Source organism: Nyctereutes procyonoides, unplaced genomic scaffold (genome assembly GCF_905146905.1).
Source record: "Nyctereutes procyonoides isolate TBG_1078 unplaced genomic scaffold, NYPRO_anot_genome, whole genome shotgun sequence".
Classification (NCBI taxonomy): domain Eukaryota; kingdom Metazoa; phylum Chordata; class Mammalia; order Carnivora; family Canidae; genus Nyctereutes; species Nyctereutes procyonoides.
Genome location: NW_026575157.1, coordinates 3,086,292 through 3,109,487, shown reverse-complemented (window position 1 = coordinate 3,109,487; position 23,196 = coordinate 3,086,292). Strand labels below are relative to the sequence as shown.

General features: G+C 39.6%; 1 protein-coding gene across 1 annotated transcript in view; it reads right to left on the bottom strand.

Annotated features, from left to right (window-relative positions):
* Positions 1–4,166: 4,166 nt before the first annotated feature.
* Positions 4,167–23,196, bottom strand: part of CXADR (CXADR Ig-like cell adhesion molecule) — a 122,676-nt gene continuing 103,646 nt past the window's right edge. The window contains exon 8 of the mRNA XM_055313832.1: positions 4,167–4,205. Coding sequence (XP_055169807.1) covers positions 4,182–4,205 — 24 coding nt within the window. The 3' untranslated portion in view covers positions 4,167–4,181. The remainder of the gene's footprint in view (positions 4,206–23,196) is intronic.

Sequence of the window (23,196 nt, the reverse complement as noted above, 5' to 3'; positions counted from 1 at the left end):
ACCTGCATTGTGACTGTTTTCTATGAATCATCCAAAGCTGGCATGTTGTAGGGTTTTAGTGCTTTTTGTGGTGTTAACTTCCTTACCCACAAACAAACAGCTTCAAACTACACAGATGAGATAAAACAGTTGATGGCATTTATATTTTCCTAGGTCTCAGAAAGAAGAATCCAATCCCACAAAATTAAATGCCTTTAGGGGGAAAAAAGTGACCATGTGGATGTTTGACATCAAAGACAGAAATATCTTCCGTTTCCACTCAGTGTTCCCAAACTCCAGGCAGCCATTTAATTTTTTTTTTTTCCTTTTCTCCATTCCCTTTCCCTCCTGGCTCTCTGAATTATAATTAAGAACTTGGAGGATAGATTTGACCTTTCCTTGTGCTTTTTTTTTTGATATTATACAAAATTTAATGGAGGATTGTTCTGCTTCTTCACGAATAATTGATTCTGTTTCTTTGGTGTCCCTGATACAAATCTGTGGCATATTGGCAACTGTCTTTACCAACAGTAAATTCCTGAAGGACTGTGATCCAAGTAGTGCAAAAATACATGTTGCTAGTTACATGTCTTACTTTGAACATCACCTACTGTTGTCTAAAAATAATGGTTGCTCATGACCCAGATTTTTACTAACACTTTTAGGAGAAGTTGGCTTTCCTTGGATCATGTCTCTAGAAGAGCCAGGTGAAGGGCTATATTATGGAGGACTGTATCTTATTTCTAACCAGACACATCCGCACTCCCAACCCCTAGAGCAAGCATCTCCCATTGTTCAGAACCAAGGAGCAGGTGTACTGTTTCTGTGGTTCAATATCCCCAGCTGGATATAGTTCATAATCAAATATATCTTCCCTTTATTCTGCCAAAAGTCCAAGAAGGAGGCACAGTTCATTACCAAAAAGAATCCTACTAGGAACTAGTCCAGGGATGCCCAGGTGGCTCAGTGGTTGAGCGTCTGTCTCGGCTCAGGGTGTGATCCCGGGATTCAGGATCGAGTCCTGCATCAGGCTCCTTGTGGAGAGCCTGCTTCTCCTCTGCCTGTGTCTCTGCCTCTCTCTCTGTGTCTCTCATGTAAATAAATAAATAAAATCGTAAAAAAAGAAAGAAACTAGTCCAGACACACAAGAAGGCCAAAGGATGTCTGCAGGTGAAATATTTACTTTCCAATGAGATGCCTGATAGTCTTTACAGACTCTTTCTTGAGTGGGAGCCTGGGAATCCCTTTCCTATGCAATCTCCTTTCTCTCTCCATTCCCCAGTGATGCCTGACTCCCTGCGTGGAGTGCTGGCTACATCCTGAGAGTAAAGTAGGCATTAAGATTCCTTTAGGTCATGATGACCATTTTTCCTAGACAACTCAACCTCCATCATACCTGCAGTCTCCCTTGTAAGAAGAGATTTAGGCATTTCAGAATCTTCTGACTGGAGGATTTAAAATAAAAATAGACCCTGGGGTGCCTGGCTGGCTCAATCAGTGGAGCATGTGATTCTTGATCTCAGGATTGTGGGTTCAAATCCCACATTAGGTGTAGAGATTACTTAAAAATAAAATTTTAAAAAATAAAATAAATAAAAAACAAACCTATTTCTTATGACATTGACTATTACACCATTACATATTTAAAGTGCTTTAAATTTCTTTCATTTGAGTCTCTTAAAAAAATCCCCTCATCAGAGATAAAAAAGAAGAAAACACACACACACACACACACACATATAGACTCCATTAAAAAAATCCAAATATAAATTAGTGCCTCTTCTGAACCAGGAATTATAGGGTGTATAGAAATGAATAATTCATAGGCACAATCTCAGTGTCTGTGAATTCAGAAATTAACTGGGGGTGAGGTGGAGGTAGTAAAGAGACATATAAAAAGTTAATGGCAGTACAATCCTGTAAGAACTTGCATCTAGAGATGAGCAGTGTGGTGTTTAATCTGAGGAAGATCCACTCTGGATAAGTTGAAGGCAGGCATAAGAACACAGAGGAAAGCACCATGTACCTTGGTTAATTTTCCTGGCTTTAGTGTTCACAGAGTCATTTCAAGAGTAAACCTGTGCCATTTTACACAGAGGTTCGCATTCCACACCTGGTGCTTAACTAAAATGAAACAGACATAGCCACAGAATGGCAAGAGTAGAGATGCCAAGAGAAATGGGTGACACAGATCTGAATAAAGTTCAAGATGCTCAGACCACTGTAGGGTGTATTAGTTTGCTAGAGCTGCCATAACAAAGTGCCACTGACAGAGTGGTTTAAACAATAGCAAGTTATTTTCTCCTAGTTCTCGAGGCTAGAAGTCTAAGATCAAGACAGTGGTGGGGTTGGTTTCTTCTAAAGACTTTTCTCCTTGGCTTATAGAGGGCTGTCTTCCTCTGATGTCTTCGCAAGGTCCACCCTCTGTGTATCTGTGTTTTAACCCCCTCTTCTTATTAAGACACCACAAATTGCCTCATTTTACCTTGATGATCTCTTTAGGCATCCTAACTCCAATTATTGTCACATTCTCAGGTACTGGGGGGTTAGGATTTGACAAAGATTCTTGCCTTGACCAAACTTTGATCGGCTCCTCTGAGCTCTTTTTCACTAGGCCTGACATCGGGCTCCAATGTCCTTCCTTGTAGACTATTTCTAGCAAGAATCCTGCTAAGTCAGTCTAACAAGAAATGCCCATCTTCGATATCTGATCACCCTCAATATCTGATCGGATTCCCCATCACCACCTTCCCCCAGATGATATCTCATCACCCTGGCCTAACTTCAGCAATCCGGTCAGGTTTGTTTAGACAGAATCCTCCCTTACCTATAATATTTCCTCTTAGTAATTCTCTGTCCACTGATCCCCAACCCTGCTTCGTGGTTATAAATTTCTATTTTTCTGTATATTCAAAGTTGAGGCCAATCTCTCTCCCCTCCTACAAAACTCCACTGTCCTGGTCCCTGTACCCACGTGGTATCCCTCCTGAATAAATCCTGCCTTAGTTTTTCTTAACAAGTAATTTTCTCTTTAACAGACTTCAACATATGAACTTTGGAGGGGAAAAAATTCAGCCATAACATAGGGTCTCAAAACTTTGAGGAAGGCATAGTAAGGAAGCTCCAGCTATGAATTCCTCCTTCAGGAAGTGGGGGAGGGGGGACGCCTGAGTGGCTCAGCTGTTGAGTGTCTGCCTTCAGCTCAGGACATGATCCTGGAGACCCAGGATCCCGTCCCACACCAGGCTCCCTGCATGGAGCCTGCTTCTTCCTCTGCCTCTGTCTCTGCCTCTCTCTGTCTCTCATGAATAAATGAATAAAACCTTAAAAAAAAAAAAAAGGAAGTGGGGAGGATGGAAAGAAGAGGAGAGAGAAGGAGAAGGGGAGAGGGAGAGAGAAAAAGAGCTTTTAGAATTCCCTAGGAAGACATCAATTGGTTGGGGAAATGAAGCTCTTCATTGGGGAGTAAGGAGGGGAGAATGGGACAAAGTTTTTCAACCTATAGGACCACATTTTTATGTGGTTTAAGAAAAATAAGCTCAAGGAAAAAACAAAACTAACAAATGCTGCAACATTCTACCATATGTATCTTATGGCAATTGAAACTCCCACTATTCCACCACCAAAGAAGCATTTTTATAATTATTACCAATTATTGATTGCCCACTAGTTTAGCCCAACAGAGAAGCTAAGGGCAAGAGCCCTAGAGTCAGGCAACACTGCATTTGAGTTCCAGCTCTACCACTTACCACGGAACCTGGAATAATTCAACTTCTTTGTGCTTCATTTTTTTCATCTGGAAAATCTGAATGACAGTCTTCCTTGGAGAGTTCAAGTGAGGATTACATGAGATAGTAAAGACTATTGTTATTTATTACTATTATTTTTAGGGACTTTATAGAGTAGGTATTTTAATATATTTTATCTATTTTAATCTTCCACAAAAATCCTATGAGGTATATATATATATATATATATATATATATCATCAGCCCCACTGTTTCCTAGTATCTCACCTACCCCTGCTGTCACTGCAGACAATTTCCATGAGGAGATTCATGAAAGATTTGTTCCTTAAAATGGATGGTAAGAGAAGCTTCAAGATCAGTTCCTTCCTCTCTTCTTTGGATGGTACATTCTATCGAGTAGCTGCTCTTCTGGCACAGTTCCTATGACAACCTCTCTCTGGGATATTTTTCTGTTCAGCCATAGTACTTGTGGCTCTTCTTGTTACAAAAAGAAGAAGAAAGAAAAGAAAAGAAAATCCATCAAATAAAGCCTTACATAAAAGGCTTTGTTAATGGGGAATCTCATAAAGGAGCCATGAAGCTACATCAACCAAGGCAGTAAATTGCTTTAAACTGTTTTTGTTTAAATGTTATACAGTCCATATACACTCACTCTCTCCAGCACAATAATTGAGAACACATACAATTAGATCTCATAGTTACCAGTATAGAGCAAAGCAGAAGTACAGTTTCATTTTGATGTTGAAGCTTTTAAAAACGCTTTTTCATGATATTTCTCTTGGTTTTATTGTTTCTTGTAATTTCCTTTACAGTACTGCAGTATATAAACATTAGGAGCTCTGTGTGAACAATTTAACTCTCATCTACCTATATCCTAGGGATCAGTTAACATATGAGGTGGCCAAATAGAATTAACATCCTAAAAACTGGCCAGTGGCATTCAGAAGTATTTTTGTCAAAACCAACTTCAGGGGTGCCTGGGTGGCTCAGTGGATTAAGTGGTCTGCCTTGTGGCTCAGGTCATGATCTCAGGGTCCTAGGATTGAGCTCTGCATTCAGCTCCTTGTTCAGTGGGGAGTCTGCTTTTCCCTCTTGCTTTCCCCCTGCTCGTGCTTGCTCTCAAACAAATAAATTCTTATAAAAAACAAAACAACAGGGATCCCTGGATGGCTCAGCGGTTTGGCGCCTGCCTTTGGCCCAGGGCGCAATCCAGCAGTCCTGGAATCGAGTCCCACGTCGGGCTCCCGGCGTGGAGCCTGTTTCTCCCTCCTCCTGTGTCTCTGCCTCTCTCTCTATGTCTATCATAAATAAATAAATCTTTAAAAAAACAAAAAAACAAAAAAACAAAAAAAAACAAAACAACAAACAAACAAACAAAACTTAAGAAGCTCTATTACTGAGTGTGTTTAGGAAAGAATTTCTAATGGGTAAAATTAGTGGAATTTAAGTTACATGATTGTGAGGACTTAGGCACCTCCATCTTTGCAGGAATAATATATATATAAGTATCCATTCAGGTGAGTAGTTCATACGAGGGGGACAGCTGCTATGATCCTGCACCTCTCCCATGGGTGGATAATCCTATCATCTGATCTGACCAAAAGGCCTCACCCTCCCTCCAGCAGAATATGCCTGTCTTCATCTTGCAGACAGCCTTTCATGAAGAGACTGGTCTCACTGTGTCAAGGGTTGAGACTGAAAATATTCCAAGAATACACAGGCTGTCTGATTATTTTGTATCTGCTTGCTAGCAAATATTTGTTTGCATAGGACAAAGTGGTCTGAAATGTGCTTTTGCTACAAGTGTCTCGTAAAAAAGTAGTGGAGCAGAACAGTCCCCCCCCCCAAACTACTGGAGAGTTTCGATAAAGTTCAAAATTACCTGACATTCGGGGATCCCTGGGTGGCTCAGCAGTTTAGTGCCCGCCTTGGGCCCAGGGCGTGATCCTGGAGTCCCGGGATCAAGTCCCATGTCAGGCTCCCTGCATGAAGCCTGCTTCTCCCTCTGCCTGTGTCTCTGCCTCTCTCTCTCTCTCTCTCTCTCTCTCTCTCTCTGTCTCTCATGAATAAATAAATAAAATCTTAAAAAAAAATTACCTGACATTCGTGGAACAGAAAACTGGGTTGAGTTGATTCAACTTCTCATATTCTATTCTGCAACACATACCTCAAAATAATCTGGTATACCTGAATTTCCTCCTGCCAACTCTTATTTGTCATCATTGATGAGCTCATTGATCTTTATATAAGTGTAGTCTACTGGTCAGAATATCATCTTCCAGCAATGTAGGAATACTCTTGTTTTCATAACCATCATTCAGGTACTAAGTCACAAATCCTCATGCTAGCTCCCAGAATCTTTTTTTTTTTTCCTTCTAAATAGACTTAGAGGAGTTTTAGGTTCACAGCATAAGTGACTGGAAGGTACTCAGATTTCCCATTACCCTCTCACATATACACACAGCCTCCCCCACTATCAACATCCCCCACCTGATTGGCCCATTTGTTACAACTAGTGAACCTACACTGACACATCATTATTGTCTAAAGTTCATAGTAGACATCAGGGTTCACTCCTGGTGATACACACACACACACACACACACACACACACGTTTTAAGGAGGATCACCACTCAGCACAGAGACCAATATGGGTCTTGAACTCATGACCCCAAGATCAAGACGTGAGCTAAGATCAACAGTTGGATGCTTCACCGGGTATTGTATATTTGATGGATTTTGACAAATGTATAATAATAACATGTATCCATCAGTCCAGTATCATACTGAGTAGTTTCAATCACCTAAAGTCCTCTGTGTTCTGCCTTTTCATCTTCCCTTTCCCTTATTCCATGGCAATCACTGATCTTTTTATTGTTTCTATATTTTTGCCTTTTCCAGAATGTCATATAGCAGGAATCACAGAGTATGTAGCCTTCTCAGATTGGCTTCTTTCTTACATTTAAGGCTCCTCCCTGTCTCTTCCTAGCTTGATAACTCATTCTATTTTACTGCTGAATAATATTCCATTGACTGGATAGACCAGTCTGCTGATCTATTCGCCTATGAAAGGACATCTTGGTTGCTTCCAAGTTTGGGCAATTATAAATAAAGCTGCTATAAACATTCGTGTGTGCAGGTTTTTGTATAGACATGAATTTTCAGCTCCTTTGAGTAAATACTAAGGAGTGTTATTGCTGAATCATATGGTAAGAGTATGATTAGTTTTATAAGAAACCACCACACTGTCTTCCAAAGTGGCTGTACCATTTTGTATTCCCACCAGCAATGAACGAGAGAGTTCCTGTTGCTCTGTACGCTCACCAGTATTTGTTTGTTGTCAGTGTTCTGTATTTTGGCCACTCTAATACATGTATAATTTTAGCTCATTAGTGTTTTAATTTACATTTCCCTGGTGACATATGAAGTAGAGCATCTTTTCATATGCTTATTTGCTAACTGTATATCTTCTTTGGTGAGATGTCTTCACGTATTTTTAAATCAGGTTGTTCATTTTTTATCGCTGAGTTTTAAAAGTTCTTTGTATATTTTGGATAACAGCTCTTTTTTAGATGTATCTTTTGTAAAGATTTTCTCCCAAGCTATGGCTTGTCTTGACATTGTCTTGACCAGGCTCATTTTTAATGTAGTAAAAACATGCATATTTGTTCATGCATTGGATTTATTCACTCTTTCATTCATTCAACATGTATTAAGCACCTGCTAAGTATGAGGCCTTGTGCCAAGCATGCAGAAGGTAGGGGTAACCAACAGAGGCACTGAGTTGCATTTGCTTCTAAGCCATAAAAATTCACATTTTAAATCCTGCAACTTGTATTCCACCCTTTGTGATTTATCCTCTAAAATATTGCAGAGCCTGTTCTTCTCCTCTTTATTCCCATAGGCTACCCTGATTATTCTCCTTATCATGGTAGATATTCACACCTAACTAGCCTCATTTTTCAATGAGAAAAAATTCTTCCAATTCCAAATTGTAGGTGACGATTATTCTCTTAAAATTTAAATACAATCAGGCCATATTTTGGGTTAGAAAAGCAGGTGTGACCTACAGCTGAAATGGATATCAGTTTAATTCCACAATATGTATAAGAAACATCACTTCTCTGAAATAGTCAAATTACGCTGAGCTTTCTTCTACTTAGTTGGTGAGAAAGTCAATTTCAGTCTTTTTATTAGGCTCATTCTTTCCACCAAGAAACTTCTGAAATTTACAAGGATCTCACACACTGCATTCAAGAATGAGCCCTCTGATCTTAGTCTACAACTTCATTACTGACCTTCACCTTGACTATACCCAGATGGTCCTGTGAAAGTAAGTAACTTGCAGTCTACTCTTTAGAAAAAGTTTTGCCCAGCAATATGAAAGTCTCTGAAATGAGGTACTTGAGTGGCTTAGTTCATTAAGCCTCTGACTCTTGATTTTGGCTCAGGTCATGATCTCAAGGTTCTGGGATCGAGCACCACACAGGGCTCCTTGCTCAGCAGGGAGTCTGCTTCTCCCTCACCCCTCTGCCTCCCTACTCATGCTCTCCTTCTCTCTCTCAAATAAATAAAATATATATTTTTTTTAAATTTCACACTTGAAAAAAGCCTTTGAAACAAGAAAAAACAAAACTTAATCACATCTTAATCACCTTCATTGAGAAGAAATAAAAATACATAAAACAAGAAAAACAAAACACTAGCTAACATTTCAAAATATCCTGCTCATGGAGAGTCCAAACATATGTCCATAGTGTTGCTATAAGACATATCTACACTTCCCAATTTCACTTTCATCCCAAAGTGTGCTGGAGCAGGTTCACATCAGCTCATAAGAGTCAAGTGTTAAATTTTCAGGAATGTTGTGAGCCAGTTATTTAACACATCTATTATTAAAAATTAAATTATATTAATCTCATTTCCTCTCCCCTCCTACCTCCCTAAAGAGTACCCCTATCCCCATGTGAGCTCCCAAAACACTTTAAAAGTACTTGTATTACAATGAATCGGACACTGTTCCTAATTGTTGTTTTCATTAAAATATCATCCAGACTATCAGCTTACCAGTAAGATTTTTTTATTTGTATTTGTCTTCCCTGTTCCTAGTAGAGGGCCTGGCACATGGTAGGAATTCACTTACTGCTTGGTGAGTGAGGGAGGGAGTGATTCAGAGGTTAAACTAACCTATTCTCTTCCTGATATGTTGGGATCAGCCCTCTCTCTATGCAGCAGCACTCAGTTTCCTAGATTAAGCTCTGCATGCACAGAAGCCTGAGTCCTTCTATTCTTTAATCAGCCACCACAGGAAAAGATTGGTTTCCCTCCACAAGAGATGTGACTTTCATTCTCCAAGGCTTTTACTCTGGGGGAGGGTTAAAATGCAGAGGAAACATAAGTAGTAAAGAAATAAAGAACCTCTAACGATTCCCTGAGGTACAGAAAGGAGATTAAAAGCACCATATCCGTATTTAAGGCCCTGTGGTGCATGAGCCTGAAGTGGAAAGTCCATGTGGCTGGTTGGTAAACCAGTGCACGGCTCTCTTTAGCCCAAATGACATTTTGGAAGCAGGAAGTGGATTTGGTAAAAACTATGAGCACAACTGATATGGTAGCATTTTTGGGTGGGTTGATAGATGGACAAATGAGTCAGGAGGATTACTCATTGCATAGATACACCTGGAAAACACTCCTTTCATCCTTTAGAAAGAGTGTGATGAATATTTTGGAAAATCCATGACAGAAATGTGTCAAAGACCAAAAAAACAAAGATTGAAAATGATCGCTTTTGATTTTAGACTATGCAACCCCAAGAACAGAACTGCTTGACCTAATTTCTGATTCCACAAACAGCTTTGGGGAAATTGTCATTGCTTTGCCCTAGTCTTCCCAGAACAAGAACCAAACGTCCCCAAGGATACCAAATGACACCACCCCCCCACCACCACCACTAAGCTGGCACTGGCAAAGACGTAGGCTATTTGCAGAGAGCACGCCGCCTCTGCTGTGAGTGGGCAGTAAACTACCAGGGAGATTCATGCTGCTTGCCTGGAGACCGGGTTGCTAGGTACCTCTGAAGTAGTGAGATCGAGAGGTGTACATTATTTCCCCCACACTTCTTATTTTACACTGTGACAGTTGTAGCCTAGAAACAGAAGCAAAGAAAAGCGTCTATAGTGTTAAGAATAATGGCCAGCCAAGTGCCCTGTGGGGCAGAAGGAACAGGGTTGAGGCTTTTATCAGGAGTAGAAGGAAAAAGTAATGTGATTTGGTTTCATCATAATTGCTTAAGCAGCCTGAGTGAGAACTAATTGTGAGTTCATCTGGCTCCAGAGAAACCCCACCTCTTCCCTTCTCCAGAATGGTACTAAAATATCAGCATTGCATCACCAGAAATCACTCCCATTGGTGGCCTTTCTTAAGGAGACCAGCATGCTCTGTCTCTCTGAAAACCACTGGAATCTGTATAGACCTAGGAATTTATATCTTTCCAAGCCAAATAAAATATTCCCTGGCACTCACTTTTCATTTGAAAACTCAGAGTGCATGCCCATTATTATATCATAGAGGAAGTGTTGATTTAAAAATCTGGGAGTGATGAAATGCAGAGAAGGAAATGAAGGGACAAGTTATAGGCCCTACATCACTACTCAGCCCTGTCATTGTTGGACTCAGGAAGTCCTGGGTTTCAAAACCAGGCTGTTCACCGATAATATCTTGACACTCACTCATAGGTGCCTGTGGCCCTAAAGAGCCAAGTACTTTTGCTCAGAAAGTTGGTCACCTAATTCTCCAAAAAACAAAGCTAACTCTGGAAGTCATCAGCTAGAGCTTGAATTTCATCTAGGTTAGTAGTCCAAATTACAAATCTAGATGAAAGCTAAGTGATGCTGCTATAATATGCTTATTTGGATTCTATGTGAAATTGGAGAATGAGCTAAATTGATATGCAGTGGTATATACAGTAGTAGAAATAACGTGGATTCAAATCCTGGGTTCAATCTGAGTTCAAATCTAGACTCTGATGCTTATGAAATACAGGCAAGTTACTTTCTCTGGAGTGTCAGATCCCACTCAGAAATCAGATAAGTATAACAGTTCCTGGGGACCTGGGTGGCTCAGTGGTTGAGCATCTGCCTTTGGCTCAGATTGTGATTACAGAGTTCTAGAATCAAGTCCCACATCAGGCTCTCCATAGGGACCCTGCTTCTCCCTCTGCCTATGTCTCTGCCTCTCTCTGTGTCTCTCATGAATAAATAAATAAAATCTTAAAAAAAAAAAAAGAATATCAGCTCCCTTTCAGGATCTATGCAGGATGAGAAATAATATATAAAGTATCTCCATGGTACTGGGAACAGAGGATGTACAAGATAAATGGTAGCACATTTCACAGTTCTGTCTCATGATAAAAGAGCCTAATCTGAGTGGTTTTACATGTGCAGTACTGTGGGATTACAAAGACATTTCAAGCATGACTTGTGTCTTCTGAACTATGACAATTTAGTTGGATGTGGAGGGGACTGGGGGCCGGGGGGAAGTAAGGACCATCTAAAGCAAGCAGCAACCAAACACTATAGAATGAAATTCTTAACTGTGTGGTACAAATCCGAGTTTATGAAAAAAAAAAGAACAATGCAGGTGGGGTGATGGCTTCAACCACTGAACAGAAAAACAAACACAACTGTGATTTGCCAACCACTAAGATTTACACAGAAATCAAATTGTAGATTTAACAAAAGCAGAAGACCAATCCACCGAGAAGAGGTTCATTTTAGTACCCAAAGGACATGCTAGCAAAACCAGCCAGCTCCATTTGCTCATGCCCCAAGGTCACAGTCCTGAAGAAGACTGGAGGACTTTGAAAGTTCTAAGCATGGACCTTGACTGGCCTCATCTGTGGAGGATAGGAGATGAGTGACCATATTTATTTTGTGAGGAAAGCCAGCTTCTAGTTAGAAAATGAGAAGCAGAAATAAATCATCCAACTTCATAAAAAGGTCCAAACTGATGGGAGTTTAAAATGTATTACTTTATAAAGTCAAAAGGCTTATTCTACCCATGACTCTGCTGATCTCCCTTGTTATATATTCTTTTAAATATATGTTGGGCTTATGCTCAATTCCATAACATGGATGAACAATAAACAGTACTTTATTTTCTGCAAATCATGGTAATCTGAATCTGCACTCCCACAAAAATCTAATCATCATTTTTGACCACCCCTCCTCGGTGGGAGATGAGGAAAGCAAACACAATGGTGCTGATTAGGTTATATCCATGCTTTATATTTTATATAGATTTGCCTAAATACCATATGAACTTTAATATAAGTGATGCTTTCTCCAAAAATTATCCCAAAGAAAGAAAAGCAATTGCCTTGTATGTGAGTCTTTACAAAGTCTCTCCTTTTATAGGAGGCCTATTCAATTAATTCAAATAATTCAAAAAGCTAATTGCATATTTCTGAATTGATGGTATAGTTTTTCCCAAATTTTTTCTTAGAGATAAAAATCTATTATTTGAACCTGTAAAAAGTTTCTCCTAATATGGGAGACCTATTCAATTATCCTATTCAGTCTCAATCAGTGGAAGCCTAAAATGCTTATAGAAGTCAGCTGATAGGGATCCCTGGGTGGCGCAGCGGTTTGGCGCCTGCCTTTGGCCCAGGGCGCGATCCTGGAGACCCAGGATCAAGTCCCACGTCGGGCTCCCGGTGCATGGAGCCTGCTTCTCCCTCTGCCTATGTCTCTGCGCCTCTCTCTCTCTCTCTCTCTGTGACTATCATAAATAAATAAAAATTAAAAAAAAAAGAAGTCAGCTGATAGAGTTGATTTTTAAAAATGGGGGGGGGAAGCAAAAATATATTCCAAATTTGAAATTCCTACAGGTATGAATTCTAGGTAATCCTTTTCCCCAAATTAATATGTTGAAATCCTAACCCACTAAGTGATGATATTAGAAGGTGGGGTGATTATCAGAGGTGATTAGGTCATGAGACCTATGCACACAAAAGCCTATAAGTTTATTTTCTAGCAAAACGAAGCCTTTTGTCAATGCGATTAGTGTTCTCACCAAACACCTAATCTGCCAGCATCTTGATCTTAGACTTCCCAGCCTCCAGAACTACAAGAAATAAATGTTGGTTGCTTAAGCCAGTCTATATAGTACTTTTGTTAGAGCAGCCTGAATGGACAAAGATAACCCACATATGAAATAAACCAACTGTGGAATAAATATGGTGACTAAATGCACATATTTGTTTATATTCTTCTGAAACCCCACTAAAACATAGTAAATAATTTTTTAAGATATCAAATCATAAGGACAAAGAATGAGGAAAGACATGACATCAAAATTTGAAAGTAGGGATGATAAGTGAAAAGTAATTGATGTATCAGATCTGAGAGTGCTGGGTCCTAAGATGATGGTAGGAAAGCTGAGAGGCATTGGGCATCTGGCTGGCTCCGCTGGAAGAGCATGCAACTCTTGATCTCAGAGTTGTGACTTTGAGCCCCACATGGAGTGTAGACTACTTAAATTAAAAAAAAAAAAAAAAAAAAAAGGCTGACAAGCACTGATTACAAACAAGTTTTTGGGAACTAATCGCACTGGACTGCCCTGGAAATAGGACTGACGGTAGGGCAAAAAAGAAGACGCAGAGCCTCAGATCCCCTATTTAGGGGCACCTGGGTGGTGCAATTGGTTAAATATCTGACTCTTGGTTTCAGCTACAGTCATGATCTCAAGGTTGTGAGATCGAGCACTGCATTGGGCTCCGTGCTCAGCGGAGTCTGCTTGAGATTCTGTCTCTCTTCCTCTGCACCCCCACCTCCACCGTGTTCTCCTTCTCAAATAAACAAACACTCTTTTTTAAAAATCCCTATTTAGGACAGCCCGGATGGCTCAGCAGTTTAGCGCCGCCTTCAGCCCAGGGCATGATCCTGGAGACCCAGGATCCCTGCATGGAGCCTGCTTCTCCCACTGCCTGTGTCTCTGCCGCTCTCTCTCTCTCTCTCTCTCTCTCTCCTCTCTGTGTATTCTCATGAATAAATAAATAAAATCTTAAAAAAAAAAATCCCCTATTTACCCAAAACAAACACAAAAGCCTAGAAGTTTATATTCTAGCAAAACTAAGCCAGAGAACTCTGGGAAAGTTGGAGGGCTGCAATACTATAAATAGAAAATTAAGGACAGGTGGACTTTGGCATATTGGGAATGAAAATTCATTCCTGCCACTAGTCCTTTATCTCTGTCTGGCTCTCAGAATGGTAGCATTCAAAGCTGAATCTTCCAGGAAAAAGATCAAAGCTCTTTCTTTAATGAATCCAACCCAATTCACTAAGGAAAAAATTCAAAGAGAAACCATAGGCCTGTATTGTCCAATATAGTAGCCACTAGCCACTTGTAATGATTTACATTAAAATTTTGATTAATTAAATGAAGTAAAATTTAAGCATCAGTTTCTCAGTTGCACTAGTCACGTTTCATGTGATTGACAGTATGGTTAGTGGTTAGGATACTGGACAATGTACATGCAGAATATGTCCATCATGTAATAAAATTTTATCAGATAGCACTCTTCTAGTCAGATCTCCCTACCAACAATCTCCACTACCACACTCAAGAGTGCCACAATCTTAAATATGTACAAACACAAAGGACCACCAGATACATACATAAGACATCTTTAATAAAAAAACAAAACCCAGTCACAATATAAGCAAACTGGAAGAACCAGACAATAAAGAAAGAAGAAAACATCTTATTACTAATATCTTCATGGTGATAAGAGAAGATACTCTTTCAATGAAAAATGTATAGCCTGTTTTTAAAAAATCAGTAAATACATATAAGATACTAGAAATTTTAAAAATACACTGGCATAAATGAAAGACTCCATAAGTGTTAGAAGATAAAACTGGAGAAATCTCTCAGAAAGCAGAGCCAAAAAAGATAAAGAATGGAAAAGGGGAAAAAAATGAGAAAAGTAGAGGACAAGTTCACAAGTTCAACATTCAGATGAAAGGAGTTCCCAAGAAACAGGACAGAGAAAATGAGGGGAGAAAGTTACTTATGAAACATTTCGAGTGTATTTCCTAGAACAGAATGACCTAAGTATCCAGACTAAAAGAGAACCCAGCGTACCCAAGCAGTGGCCGAGAACAAACCACGCCAAAGCCATGGCATTGTGAAATCTTAAAACACTGGGACAAAGACAAGCTTCTGGGTGGGGGTTGAAGGGTAGGTGGTCACCTAAAAAGATGGGAGAATGTGAATAGCTTTGGATTTCTCAACAGCACACTGGAAGCAGAAGAGCAACACCTTAAAAATTCTGAGGGAAAATATTTCTCAACATAGGTGTCTCTATTCAGCCAAACTATCAATTAAGTATGAGGAAAAATAAGGAGGTTTTCAGACATTCAGGGTATCAAAAACTTTGTATCACCTGCACCCTTTCTCAGATAGCCACTTAAAGGCTAAGTGTCACAGTGGGTAAAACCAAAAACAAGGAAGACATGAGACCATCTGGAGATAGGAATTCTACCGGGGAGAGAGGTAGAAGAAATTATGGAACTCTGGTCAAGAGCAATTCCATGGTCACAGGTGTGGGGAGGCCCTGAGGATAGCCTTTCTAGATTAGGACAGGTTAGAGAACTTCAGGGATATGCAATACCAGAATACCTTACATGTCTGAACATATCAAGAAGAGATTTAAACAACTGGCAGATGGGTTCTTTTTTTTAAGATTTTACTTATTTATTTTAGAGAAAGAGATAGCAAGAGAGGGAGGGAGTTGGGGGGGCAGGGCAGAGGGAGTGGGGAGAGAGAGAGAGAATCCCAAGCCCACCCGGTGCTGGGCATAGGGCCCCACGCAAGGCTCGATCCCACACAAAGATAATGACCTGAGGTGAAATCAAGAGTCAGAGGCTTAACTGACTGAACTACTCAGGCCCCTCAAGCAACTGGCAGACAGTTTCAATTAGAAATATATAGAAAACTAAATTTTTAAAAATTTGAGGACAATTATTTAATCCAGGGAAAACACAGTTGTGAGTGGGAAGAATAATCATATAAATCACTGCATTCTATAGAGCATAGCTGTGAATACCATTTATCATCATCATAATAATGCAATAATCTTGCTCTAATCCAAATCATGAAATAACTATGGTAGACACATGGGGAGAAAAAAAAAAAGAGGCATGTGATAGAGTGAGGTATAGGTATGAGGATTAAAGAAAAATCATCATCTGGGCCAGCCTGGGTGGCTCAACAGTTTAGCGCCGCCTTCAGCCCAGAGCCTGATCCTGGAGACCCGGGATCGAGTCCCATGTCGGGCTCCCTGCAGGGAGCCTGCTTCTCCCTCTGCCTGTGTCTCTGCATCTCTCTATGTGTCTCTCATGAATAAATAAATAAAATCTTAAAAAAAAAAGGAAAATTATCATCCGAAATGGGATATATTAATAGATAATGACTGAAATCCAAAAATCAAGAGAATAGTATTTACAAACTGGAAGGTCATATAACCAATAAAATAAAATAGCTGAAAGTGGCTGCTTCTGAGTAAAAAGAAATGGATGGAGAAATTAAGGATTGTATTTGTTGTTGGTGGTAGTGGTTTGTATTATTCTGTTGAGTTATATTATTATTTAAACTTTGTACACCTAAAATTTTGATTTTTAAAAAATGGAGGGGAAAAAAGGCACAGGGAAGAAAAATCAAAACCTGCTGTCCAAATATTGTATGAATAACTATCTGTGTCTTGGTGAAATTTTCCAATGATAGCATCATACTCAAATTTCCTTCACACCTAAAGTTGCCATCTTCTCATCTAAGCTTCCTATAGGTTTTCTGTTCTATGTCATGATTCCTGCTTCCAAATTCTTCCATTCAGTTTTCCTATGGCCCTCCGCATGTTTCACCTGCCTGCATTTCTTGCTTAAAGATCTAAACCTAGGACTTTTAGATAGTCCTATATACTTATTCTATACCTCTACTTATAACAAAATCCTTGGAAACCAGAAGAATGTCTTGTGCTTCTTTGAAAAACCTAGCACCTGATTCTACTCTTGCAATAGTATGTACACATATAAATATTTCCTGATGATAATTTATTGAATATAGATGATTTGATATAGTCACTTTGTACATGTCATCTACTTTAATGCTAAAACAACTGTGCAAGATGAGTTTAATAATTGCTATCCTGGGGATCCCTGGGTGGCTCAGCAGTTTAGTGCTTGCCTTCGGCCCAGGGAGTGATCCTGGAGCCCCGGGATGGAGCCCCAGGATTGAGCCCCAGGATGGAGTCCCACATCGAACTCCCTGCATGGAGCCTGCTTCTTCCTTTGCCTATGTCTCTCCCTCCCTCTCTCTCTCCTTCTGTGTGTCTCTCATGAATAAAATAAAATCTTTTTTAAAAATTGCTATCTTACAGATGGAGGGGAAATAAAGGGCAGTGAAAATCTCCCAACTCTGGGTGTAAGATATCACATTTCTTTATTTTGTTTAAATGCAATTGAGCAGCTTAGAGCAGCAATCAGTTGGCAGGAAATTCCATTTCAGTCATTTCTGGACTGAGCTCTTCCATTCACACTTCCAGGTAATACAAAGGTTGAGAATGGGGATGTCTTCTACACTCCAAATATTGAAAGAAAGGCTCATGGTCTCCACTAGTCTCCACTGATATGCTCATTGTTCAGGTCACATGATCTGTCCCTGAGGGAAGTTGTATTCACCACTTGACTGAGGGTCTCTGTCATCTCAAGTCCTGAGGCCAGGGTTCCTAGAGTTCCTCTTCCCTATCATCCTATAGCAATCCATCCAACTGGGAGTTAACAAGCAGGATCTGTGCTACCTTTTCTGGAAACCACCTAAATCCTCTTCCTCCTGCTGGACTCAAGGAATTGCTTGCCTATATCCGGTTCTGTTTCTACCCCCAACACCTCCCCACCCTGCCAAAGCCCTAATCTTTCTTCTCATCCAGAGAAGAGAATGGGTCCTCATAATGGATCTAGTCTTTCAAAAGAAAAACAAAACAAAACAAAACAAAAGGAATGAAGCTGTCCTCTGGCAACATCTGCTTTCCATTCAGCAACCCAGAGCCCCTGGGGCAAAGGAACACAATAGTTTGGCTACTTTCTTGGAATGGGAAAGGGAAAAATAACCTTTAGCAGTGAAAACAAAGATTTTTTTTTCTAATTATACACCAATAAAACAAAAGCCCTGCCTCTAATATAAATACACATATCATATACAATATAAATATAGAGAAGCAGATATTTGTATAATTATATTCGTAATACATACAGTTGAATGAATGCCTGTGTGAAAAGATTTTCACTGTAAAAGCAGTAACTTTTATTACAATGACCTTATTCTCCAGTCTTCTACTATTGCCTTTGAACCACATTCCAAACTCAGGGAAAAAACATGTTTATAAAACTGCAAAGGTCAAGGCCAGTAATGGAAATTGATTTTACATGCTCAGCGGAGTGTTTTTAAAACCATGGAACAGTCTAAAGGAAAAGAAATCTATTTAATTACTCGACAGTCTTTTGTAGTCCATTAAAAAGGCTCCACAAATGTCTACCTCTCCTGAACCAACTTAACATAAATCCCTCCCATTAAAGAAGCACTTCTTAGAAATTGCACAGAACGCACCCTTCTAAAGATGTGAAAAACTCCAGAGGATGAACTGAGAATAATGATTCCTACACGAAGACAAGCTACTTCCTTTAAATGTTTTAAATGAGGCTGAAATTTTCACTCAAAGCTCCTGCCCAATACCTGAGTAGCTGGTCTCTTTGAACCTGTATTTTTCTCCTTTCACTGTCTCTTTGATAAGATGATGAGGAAGAAATCAATAGCCTCTGTTTCAGGAGCAATTATGGTACATTTTTGCCTTTATTCTTTTTGAATGTCAGTCTATTGTGGTCAACACTGAAAGTCTTTTTCCTACATTCCAAAGCAAATACATGGTAATTTGAAATAAGATTTTACGTTAATTAAAACTGACTGCTTTTTAAATTCTTACATTTTAAATAGCAAATGAAGACGAAAATGGTATATAAATTAGATTCAAGGAGCTGTATATCTGATTGACTACTTGGCTATACAAGCAAGTGTGCTTACCTTGGTAAGTCAATACTCAAATGAGTTTTCTGGGACAATTGTTCTTCGGCTAGGGGAGGGCAGACTGCAAGTTCTTCTAAAGATCACTGTGTTCAGGACCCCTGGGTGGCTCAGTGGTTGAGCGTTTGCCTTGGGGTCAGGGCATGATCCTGGAATCCTGGGATGGACTCCCACATCAGGCTCCTTGCATAGAGCCTGCTTCTCCCTCTGCCTATGTCTCTGCCTCTCTCTGTGTGTCTCTCATGATTAATAAATAAAGTTTTAAAAAATCACTGTGTTCATTAGATCATTAATTGAATTAATTCCATTTAATCAGAGTTCTTGAATAAGCACATAGTCAAGCACTATTGTCTGGAAGTTTAGTAGTCTTTCTAGACAAGTCATAATTAATTAATTATGCATTAACTCTACAGTATCTATTTTAGGACAGCAACAGGGAAACCATGATAAATGGCTTGTGCTACCACTGCTAGTTTGAAACAAATTATATTTCAGATGCATTTATAGTGTTCTCTTATACTAACAGGACTTCACTATGTTATAATCGTTATGTCGAGGTAGGTTCTCATCGAAGGTATCTTCCACCTTTTCTTTTAACTGAAATTTAGCTTTCTCCTGTTTCCTTCCCTTGCAGTCTATTCCAGTGAGGGCTGCTTCCTTCTACAAGTCCTAAACCTACAAGCCATCCTGAAGCTTGGATGGCTCAGTGGTTGAGCATCTGCCTTTGGCTCAGGTTATGCTCCTGGGGGTCCTGGGATCTAGTTCCCTGCAGGGAGCCTGCTTCTCCCTCTGCCTATGTCCCTGCTTCTCTCTGTGTGTCTCTTCTGAATAAATAAATAAATTCTTAAAAAGAGAGAGAGAGAGAGATGCCATTTTCTTCTTCCAGACTGTGGTTTTCAGCTTTAAGAAAAAGAAGAAAGGAAAAAAAAAAGGCTCAATAATTTCTATTATTCTTTTGAAACTTACTTACATTAGCTAAACCCATCTAGTCAGTTATCCATGACTTTCCATAAGGTTTTGAATTACTGGGTCAGTTTTCTTCTCCATCTATGATAGGCTAACAAATGGAAACACAAAATATATCCATGCTCTCATCCGTGGAACCTGTAAATGCTACCTTATTTGGAAAAGGAGTTGATGTGATTAAATTAAGGGTCTTGAGATGAGATTGCCCTGGATTACCTGTATCAGCCCTAAATGCTGTCACATGTGTCCTTGTAAGAGAGAGGCAGAGGGAAACTTGACACACACACAAAAAAAGCAGTGTGAAGATGAAACAGAGAGTTGAAGATGTTGGCCTTGAAGATTGGAGAGATGCTGCCACAAGCTAGGAATGACAGTAGCCATTAGAATCTGGAAGAGAGGGGCAACTGGGGGGCTCAGTTGGTTAAGCATCTGACTGGTTCAGGTCATGATCTTGGGATCCAGGCATGAAGCCCTACATGGGACTCTGTTCTCAGTGGGGAGTCTGCTTGCCCCTCTGCCCCTCCCCCGCTTGTGCTCTCTCTCTCTCTCTCTCTCTCAAATAAATAAATAAAATCTTTTTAAAAAAATGCAAGATACATCTATGAAGGCAAGGGAAACAAAAGCAAAAATGAACTATTGGTACTTAACCAAGATTAAAAGCTTTAGCACAGCCAAAGAAACAGTCAACAAAACTAAAAGACAACCTGCAGAATAGGGGAAGATATCTGCAAATGATATATCAGATAAAGGGCTAATATCCAAGATTTATAAAGAACTTATCAAACTCAACACCCAAGAAACAAAAAAATCCAATTGTGAAATGGGCAGAAAACATGAACAGAAATTTCTCCAAAGACATACATATGGCCAACAAGCACGTGAGAAAATGCTCTGTATCACTTGCCATCAGGGAAATACAAATCAAAACCACAATGAGATACCACCTCACACCAGTGAGAATGGCAAAAATTAGTAAGACAGGAAACAACGAATGTTGGAGAAGATGTGGAGAAAGGGGAACGAACCCTCTTGCACTGTTGGTGGGAATGCAAACTGGTACAGCCACTCTTGAAAACTGTGTGGAGATTCCTCAAGAAGTTAAAAATAGAGCTACCCTTCGACCCAGCAATTACACTACTGGGTATTTACCCGAAAGATGTTGATATATGAAACACCAGGACATCTGCACCCCAATGTTCATAGCAGAAATGTCCACAATAGCCAAACTGTGGAAGGAGCCACGATGTCCTTCAACAGATGAATGGATAAAGAAGATGTGATATATATATATATATATATATATATATATATATATATATACACACACACACACAATGGAATATTACTCAGTCATCAGAAGAGACAAATACCCACCATTTGCTTTGATGTGGTTGGAACTGGAGGGTATTATGCTGAGTGAAATAAGACAATTGGAGAAAGACAATTATCATACGGTTTCACTCATACATGGAATATAAGAAATAGTGAAAGGGATTACAAGGGAACAAAGAGGAACAGTGTGGGAAAAATTAGAGAGGGAGATAAACCATGAGGAACTCCTAATTCTGGGAAACAAAGGGTTCTGGAAGGGGAAGTTGGTGGGGAGAATGGGATAACTGGGTGATGGGCAATGAGGAGGGCACTTAATGGGATGAGCACTGGGTGTTATACTGTATGTTGGCAAATTGAAATTAAATTTTAAAAATTGCAAAAAAGAAAAAGAAGAAGAAACTGGAAGAGAAAGGGAACCTAACATCTCTTAGAACCTTCAAAGGGAACACAGCCCCGTCAACATCAACAGACTAGTGGTACTGATTTTGGACTTCTGGCCTCCAGAACTGAGAAAGAATAAATTGCTGTTGCTTTAAGCCAGCAGGTATGTGGCATTTTGTTAAAGAACCATAGACTATTAACATATTATCTATTCTTTACCTTCATTCTCTAAGATTTTACCACTTTTCTTGTGCAAAATCTCTAAGATTTTACCACAGAAAACCAATAGAGAAGGATCATAAAGGCCCATGAATAGTCTCAAGAACAAGGGAGTGATCAATATCATTAAATATTATCAAAAGTTTAAACATTTTAACGTATTTATTGGATTAGGCAATTAGGAAGCCTTTTTTTATTTTTTAATATATATTTTTAATTAAAGTCCGATTTGCCAACATATAGTATGACACCCAGGGGTCATCCCATCAAGTGCCCTTCTCAATGCACATCACCTAGTCATCCCACCCCTGCCCACTTCCCCTTCCACTACCCCTTGTTCATTTCCCAGAGTTAGGAGTCTCATGTTTTGTCACCTTAATTTTTCTCACTCATTTTCCCCCCTTTCCCCTATAATCCCTTTCACTATTTCTTAGATTCCACGTATGAGTGAAACCATATGATGATTGTCCTTCTCTGACTGACTTACTTCACTCAACATAATACCCTCCAGTTCCACCCACGTTGAAGCAAATAGCGGTATTCATTAGAAAGTCTTTAGTAACAAAAAGAAGAAGAATTTCAACATGGTGGTGGGGATGGTAGTCCATATGCAGTTTCCAGTAGACTGAGCAGTGTATACAAACTGGAAAGATGAAATCAATAAGGATAGATCTGATTTTCAAACACTGTTTGCATATAGAAACAGATATAAAAGATGTTTATCTGGAGTTGAACATAGACCAAAAGTTAATTATTCTTTAAGGGGAAACTTGAGGATATTCATAAGAAAACAACCAATAGGGGATCCCTGGGTGGCTCAGTGGTTTAGCGCCTGTCTTTGGCTCAGGGCGTGATCCTGGAGTCCCAGGATCGAGTCCCACATCAGGTTCCCTGCATGGAGCCTGCTTCTCCCTCTTCCTGTGTGTGTGTGTGTGTGTGTGTGTGTGTGTGTGTGTGTGTGTCTGTGTCTCTCATTAATAAATAAATAAAATCTAAAGAAAGAAAGAAAGAAAGAAAGAAAGAAAGAAAGAAAGAAAGAAAGAAAATAACCAATAGAGGGAGAAGATAGAACAGACAAGATACTTGACAAAATGAGGTCTCTGAAGAGGTGGGAAGGCAAAGAACAGACAATGCTAAAAGAACAGACATGAATAGATATTGGGGTGCTGCTTCCTCTGAGATGGGAATGAAGCAATAAAAATGGGAATAGAAGCAACTAATTTTGTATTAGTGTGTGGCAGATTACCACTTTCTATCTGTATGCTCTATAATAATGTGACTGTGTCACTCCCCCGTCAAAAGATGGTCATTCTCCTACCCTTGATTCTAGGCTGTTTTTAATGACTTGCTGGACCAATAGAATACAATAGAACTGATATTCCAGGACCTCCAAGGCTTATGTCCACATTTTGGAACACAGGATCTTGGGACACT